Source organism: Neltuma alba, unplaced genomic scaffold (genome assembly GCF_004799145.2).
Source record: "Neltuma alba isolate B1F8T4 unplaced genomic scaffold, ASM479914v2 tig00007161_pilon, whole genome shotgun sequence".
NCBI classification, from domain to species: Eukaryota; Viridiplantae; Streptophyta; class Magnoliopsida; order Fabales; family Fabaceae; genus Neltuma; species Neltuma alba.
This window is the reverse complement of record NW_021634694.1, coordinates 42,996-50,259: the sequence shown is the minus strand read 5'-3', so window position 1 is coordinate 50,259 and position 7,264 is coordinate 42,996. Positions and strand designations below refer to the sequence as shown.

The 7,264-nt window shown below is 34.3% G+C and overlaps 1 protein-coding gene across 1 annotated transcript; it reads left to right on the top strand.

The window, feature by feature from the left end:
- The first annotated feature begins 4,767 nt into the window (after positions 1–4,767).
- On the top strand, positions 4,768–7,166 carry LOC114751932 (very-long-chain 3-oxoacyl-CoA reductase 1). The gene is made up of 3 exons (XM_028940635.1): positions 4,768–5,660; positions 5,790–5,859; positions 6,706–7,166. Exons 1-3 carry the CDS (start codon positions 5,023–5,025, stop codon positions 6,958–6,960), a joined length of 963 nt encoding a protein of 320 aa, XP_028796468.1. The 5' UTR covers positions 4,768–5,022; the 3' UTR covers positions 6,961–7,166.
- Positions 7,167–7,264: the final 98 nt, after the last annotated feature.

The following is a 7,264-nucleotide window of genomic DNA, read 5'->3' as shown; positions in this document are numbered from 1 at the left end:
AGCAAGCTCCAAGAGCTTGGTTCGAATGACTTCATAATGTGTTGCTCCAGTAGGGTTTCTACAACACTAAGAGTGATAAATCTCTATTCATTCTATGGCAGTCAGACTATATCATTATTACTCTTATATATGTCAACAATATTTTGATTACGGGCAACAATCTCTCCCACCTACATGAGTTTACATCAAGATTTCATGCAATTTTTAGTCTAAAAGACTTGGGTGATGCTCATTACTTCTTGGGTCTTGAGATACAGAGAGACTCGAACATAGTCAAGCAAAATATGCAACAAACATTCTCAAGAAATTCAACATACTCTACTTTGCACCATGCAAGACTTGACAACGCCCCGACATCTCTTATGCCATTAACCATCTTAGCCAATTTCTTAGTAGTCCTACTACAAACATTGGCAAGCTTGTAAAGCGGATTTTACATTACATCAAAGGTACTGTTTTGCATGGTTTATGGTTAAGAAGATCGAAGCACCTTGACCTTATGTCATACTTGATGCAAATTTGGGCTGCCTACCCAAGTGATAGACGATCTGTGACTGGGTATTATGTATACATTGGAGGATCCCTTGTCTCATGGTTATCCAAGAAGCAAAGCGTTGTATCTTGATCAAGCACGGAGTTAGAATATTGAGCATTGGCAAACTGTACAGCTGAGATTGCTTGGCTTAAGTCCCTTTTAGCAGAGTTGAAATTCCCACTTAAATGAACTCTGATCATATGGTGTGATAATGTAAGTGCTGCAGCGCTCATTGAGAACCCTGTTTAGCACTCCCGCACAAAACATATTGAGATCGATATTCACTTTGTGCGAGATCAGGTTCTTACTCGTCAACTTTCTGTGTACTATGTTCCTACTCGTGAATAGATAGATGACTTACTCACTAAACCTCTCGGTCACACTCAGTTTGTCTATCTACACAACAAGCTCAAGGTATGTTTGGGACCCTCTCACTTGAGTGCGGGTGTTAGCAGATCATTAGATCCACCTCTCTTGGCCCAATAGAATAAAACCCGCATGCATAACAGCACATGATACCAAGACTGGTTCAAATTAGAATGTTAGGATATTATATGATATATATCAGATTGTAATCATGCAACAACAGTGTCGTGAGATTATCTCAATGTACATATTCTATATACTGTAGCTCTGTCAATGAACAGATCACCACAAATTTATCTCAGTTTTATTCCTTTACTTTCATTTTCTCTTTCTTTAAAAACAGATTTTCAATCATAATTTATAGTATATAAGATAAGTACATGAGAGGTTTTAACTTAGATGAACATGCTTATTATAAACACTAATCCTTCCATTGCCAGCTGTCATTAATATCTGATGTTGGTCGGAATTTTGGTGACTAGCTATTGACTTTGTTTTGAGAAAGAGTGATATTGGCACGGAGAACCAAAATTTAACTACTTGTATCCCAAAAGCTTTATCACCCAATGGGCCATTAATGCATTTAATATTGTATTTCAAAATATTATGTATAAGTAATTGAGTATTAATACTTGTATTTACATTTCGGGACCTTGGGACTATAATGTTAATTTTGCAATTTTGTGAAATTTATTGTATTTAGAACCTTTCATGGGACCTGTAGTAATTCTCCCTACATTTTTTTCCGAAATTTGTTTGCAAAAGAAAATAGTAAAATTGATTTTAGCTTCCATATTCAAAGTAGATTTCTTTGTTGTTGGGGTAACGTCCAATTCTTTTTATATTCCATCACTTCTAGTTAGTTTTAGAAATTAGTCATAATTCATAAATTACTTTTGTTAAATTAAAGTAGATATTTAGATGTTGGCCAAAAAAAGAAAAACAGATGCTCAGATGATTAATTTCCTTTTCGTTAAATTATTTTCTTCGCGTTCCTTACTTTTAGTTGGAGGTCAAAAATAGTTTTTTCCTTTTAGTTTGTTAGTTAGAGTTGGTAGCCCAAAAACGCCATACTTGTACCTTTGTCCTTTTAGGTTAGCTAAGAAAGGGACATAACAAAGCAACAAACCGATCGCACATAGCGAAACTTTTCCTTTTCCCACTAATTAGTGTCCTCAATCAATAGTACATAGTGTAAAATTAAAATCATCTTTTACTGTATTTGAATTATTTAATTTTCTTCCTTATTTGTTATTCATCTAACAACTTATTTTCGTAACACTTACCAGACAAATTTAAAACAAGCAGCACTTCGCATTGAAATTTCTTTCTTAACTACAATTTTAAACATTATCTCAAAAGCTTAGAAAAAATTACAATAAATCCCTTAGTGAAATTTTTTTTGCTCTAAGATACCTGATTTTGTTTTTTAAGGACCTAATTTTGTAAATAACCTTATAGCTTAGTGATGTAAAAGCTTTTCCATAAGTGGACATCCATCATTATTACTTGGGGCATTTGTACTTGCCCTTCTTATTTTTCTTTTTTGAAAAACCTAATTCCTCATGGCACAAGCAAAATGACCAAAATGACCTTAATTCAAATATTAAAAAAAAAAAAAGGCAAAAAGATGATAGAAGAACGCTAAAGGCCGGCATCTAGGATTGGAGCTTGGAAAGAAAGTATTTAAGGAAAAGGAAATTAATCATTTGACCTCCACATATTTGAAGAGTGACAAAGGCAGGTGAGCGAGCAGCGAATGACGGCGTTGAAGGATCAAGTGGCTCACAGAACAATGACAGTACATTTTAGCAACATCCCTTTTTTTTTTTTTTTTGCCATGTTTGTTTCTATCTAGAGGGCTTGATTTATCATCACCGTTTGCAGGCTCATTTTGTAGTGTCGTCTTCTTAATGCGGCTTATCTTTCAGCATGCGCAGCATATTTTTTGGTCATATATGCAACTTTTTTTTTTGGTGAAATGTCATATATGCACTTTCTTCCATTATCTCTTTTTTTTATCTAGTGCAAAACATATCTTTCACCTTGTGCAATTTTCTTTCATAGAATTTCTTTTTACAACTTTGTTCTGTCATATGTAAAATGTAACATGCACAATATATCTTTTTTGTATGTCGCTTATCTTTCATTGTGTGAAAATATTTTTCACACGTGTAACTTTTTTCATAAATTGTCATTATTTAAAATATGTGCAACTTATCTTTCATTTCTGGCAAAACAAAAGGTTCATTTTTCTTTTGTGTTGATGGCCAATAAATCTACATGCTATACACAAATTTCAGAATATGCCATTATATTTCCAAGAAAAATTTTGCAATGGGGGCAATTTTGTCTTTTTGTCCATAATTTTATTCCCTCTGCCAGACTTGGGTCCTTAAATCATATTCAGGGACCTTAGGGCTATAAACTTCTCAATGGAGATTTTAGAAGCAATTTTCCCAGAAGTTTCACAGGTAAACTAATCATTCATTTTTCTTAAAAAAGAAAGGAATAAAGTAGGATGTCACAATACGAGACATTTTATGGTCCTTGTTGACCAATGAAGCTGCAAATTTTGGTGGGTAAATTGCAATTTGTAGTTTTCTGTGGATTCCGAATGCACAGATTATGTACCATAGTTTGCATCCCAAGTATTTCAAAATACCAACAAATTTGACTTCTCCCTTTTGTCCACAGAACCTAATCCTTATCAAAATAAGGAACAATAAAACTAATGGAAAAATCCTCTTTATTGATCTAGGTTTTATAAAAGCAGAGGCTAAAGTATTTTCAAAATTATTATTAATTTCTGAAAAATTATAAATGAATTTCAAAGAAGTTATACATATTTTTACAATTTAAAAATTTTTCTTAAAAGTATTTTTTAAAAAAAGTTGATGGTAATTTTTTAAAAAAAATTGATGGTAACTTTTTTAAAAAGAAATCTATTGTTTTCTTAAATTTGAATTCTTTTATATGATTTTCCCAGCATAACTCCAATTGGTAGTTGGAGGTGCCTTGTCTTAATGTGGGTTAATATAATAAACAAGTAATAAAATTATTTGGTGTTGTTAATTAAAGGTTACTTGCAAGAAATCAGTTCTTGACTACAGTTCATAATTTCACAATAACAATTTATATCCTTATCTTCTGGACAACAACAAATATGTCCTTTAAAACGTTAACAACTTTGCTATGTATTTATACTCCGGTCCTCAATCTAAAACATATTTAACTAATTTGATTGAATTAAAAAAGTTAGGTAAGTTAATTAATTATAAGAAATATGATATGTTTTTCCTAAAACACCATAATTATCTTTCTTAATATCATTTTTTCTTCTTTTACTTGATTATGATTGAGGGAGATTCATATGGGTAATTTAAAGAAAATTGATAAATATGAGAAATATGTCTTATATTTAGAATCAAAATTAACTTAATAATTAGGTCATATATTAAGAATCGGAGGAGTGCTATCTTTGAATAAGCAAAGGTATACTATGATGGTCAGATTTCCTTTGGTGACAGATGGAAAATAACTTGAGTAAATGTGACAAAAAATGGAAACATTGAATAAATTGGGAAAAATGATACCAAAAAAAAAAACAACACAAAATAATCAATTTATGCTATGAAAAGTGCCAAAGAGGGATAAAATAAATGCTCAAAAATAACAAAACCCAATTTTCTTCAATAAATATATACGAGAATATTTATATAAACTTGTTTTTTTGGCCAAAACAAGAAAAATAAACTTGAATACACACAAATTTCACGTCGGTTTCGAATTTATTTTGCGGATATGCTCGTCTGCCCCAGGATTCAACAAATCAGTCGTCTGCGCTGCGGTTCCTACTTAAATCTGGTGGTTTTCCGCTCATCCACTTTACCCACATTTTGCTTCGTCTCAAACTGTTTTTCATGACTTTATAAATTCAATACCTTTCTCGCTCTGCTTCTACATCCCTGCCTTGCCTTGCTGTTCTTGATTGCTCCGCCTCCCATATCTCTTTCGAGCTTCAATCTGCTTTGTTTTGACAAACCCAGTTTCTTAAATACCCATTACTAACCTCTCATCCAGAACCTCACTTTAGATCCCTTTTGTTTCGCTCTGTGACTATGCAGTGCTGTATCATAGCAAGGCTGAAAACCCAACCGCTATGGTTTGGTGTGCTTTTCGTTTTGGGTTTATTCACCCTTCTGAAAATTTTCCTAGCTTTTTTCAGATGGGTCTATGTCAATTTTCTCAGACCCCCCAAAAATCTTAAGAAGTACGGATCTTGGGCGGTGGTTACTGGACCCACAGATGGCATTGGCAAGGGCTACGCTTTTCAGTTGGCTCGTGCGGGGCTTAATCTGGTTTTGGTGGGTCGGAATCCGGATAAGCTGAAGGATGTTTCCGATTCGATTCTTGCCAAGTACGCGAAAACCCAGATTAAGACAGTGGTTGTTGATTTTTCCGGTGATCTTTCCGAGGGTATGGTCAAGATTCGTGAAGCTATTGAAGGGTTGGACGTTGGAGTCTTGATTAATAATGTGGGAATCTCATATCCTTACGCGAGATACTTCCATGAAGTGGATGAAGAGCTGCTCAAGAATTTGATTAAAGTGAATGTGGAAGGAACTACCAAAGTTACACACACTGTTCTTCCTGGTATGCTTAAGAGAAAGAAAGGAGCAATCGTTAATATTGGTTCTGGGGCAGCAATTGTGATTCCTTCAGATCCTCTTTATGCTGTGTATGCCGCCACAAAAGCGTAAGTAATTTCTTATAAAGTTTGCTTCTCACTTCAACCTCTAAGTGCTTGTTGCATATGAACTGTTGAGCATCTTGCAGGATATGTTGTTTCATCTGCTAAAATGGAGTTCTATGTTTGTATCCTCAGGTACATAGATCAATTCTCGAGATGTCTCTATGTTGAATACAAGAATAGCGGGGTCGACGTCCAGTGTCAGGTAATATCTAAAGGCTCTTCACGTAGTTTTTTGTTTTGACCTTCAGAATCTGCCAAATATTGCTTTGTTTTGTATTTTTGTGAATCGACTGTCTATTAGAGGAAAGAAATTCAGGGGAGATTTGTTAGGATTAGCTCTGAAGAACAGCTCTGGCTCCACTTGAACTCTGAAGATATAAAATCACATGACGATTATTTTGCTCTTTGTTTAATTTGTTTGTTGGAGTATGTAGTCACCCTTTTTATTGGTACAATCAAAGTTCCACAGTACAAACATGAGACCTCTAGCCATATGAGATGATGATCCTACTTTACCCAACTTATTTGATATTTGTGCTTATTTGTTATTCCTTTGATTAATAGTTTTCGTTGTGTATAACTTGGTCATTATTGCATTTCTCCCCTGTTTGTGTTTTTTTGTTTGAGAACTGATACTTTTCTCTTTAAATGAATGGATATCTGCACTTATGAAAATACTGGGTACAATTTTATCTTGTCTTTCAATTATTGTGGGGAACTTCTTTCTTCAAAATGGCGACATTTGTGTAATCATGTGCGGTGATTGACACCTTTTCTTTAAGATCAAGATTTAAATGTATCCCACAGTGATGTTATCTTTTGAGGCAAATATCTGGTATGCGTGTTAGATTTGAACAATGATATTAGTATTTACTAGGAAACATGAATTGTGTGATTTGGTGGGTGCCTTTTTCATCATGTGATGTCATTCAATAGCCTACATATTAGAAAAGGACTAGGAAATGGATGTAAATACTTTTACAACTGATCATATGTGAAGAAATTTCTTTGATATCATTGTGAAATTTTGTATGAATTGTGGAATCAGGTGCCATTATATGTGGCAACAAAGATGGCTTCAATAAAGAGATCTTCATTTTTTGTGCCATCGACTGATGGATATGCGAAAGCCGGCATGCGTTGGATCGGGTATGAGCCTCGATGTACCCCTTACTGGCCGCATTCCATTCTGTGGGCATTGGCTCACTCCTTGCCTGAGTCTCTGGTTGATTCTTGGCGTCTCTGGTTCTGCCTTCGCATTCGAAAGGGGGGGCAACTCAAGGATTCAAGGAAGAAGGAATAAGCCATAAGAGACAAGCTCTTTTCAGATTTTTAAGTGCCTGATGTATCACTGATTTCTTTCTTGTTATTAATCTGTACTTGGAGCAATGGCTTGGTCTATTCTTTCCTTTTTGATCTACTCTCTTTTTGAGTATCTTTGTGTTGTAATGTTGAGGACTTGATATAATTCTCACTTGTGATAGAAAAATACTGTGGTTTCAGACATGGGTGCACAATTTGGTCAAAAAAACATGGATGCACAGAAAAGGAAAAAACCGACAAAAATAGAAAGACGACTAAAGACGGCTTGTACAGCTACAGAAAAC

Excerpts from the sequence above, each read along its gene's own strand:
- LOC114751932 (XM_028940635.1), top strand. The coding sequence starts at position 5,023 with ATGCAGTGCTGTATCATAGCAAGGCTGAAAACCCAACCGCTATGGTTT. Across the intron at positions 5,661-5,789 it reads GTGTATGCCGCCACAAAAGC|GTACATAGATCAATTCTCGA; the intron begins GTAAGTAATTTC and ends TTGTATCCTCAG. Across the intron at positions 5,860-6,705 it reads GGGTCGACGTCCAGTGTCAG|GTGCCATTATATGTGGCAAC; the intron begins GTAATATCTAAA and ends TTGTGGAATCAG.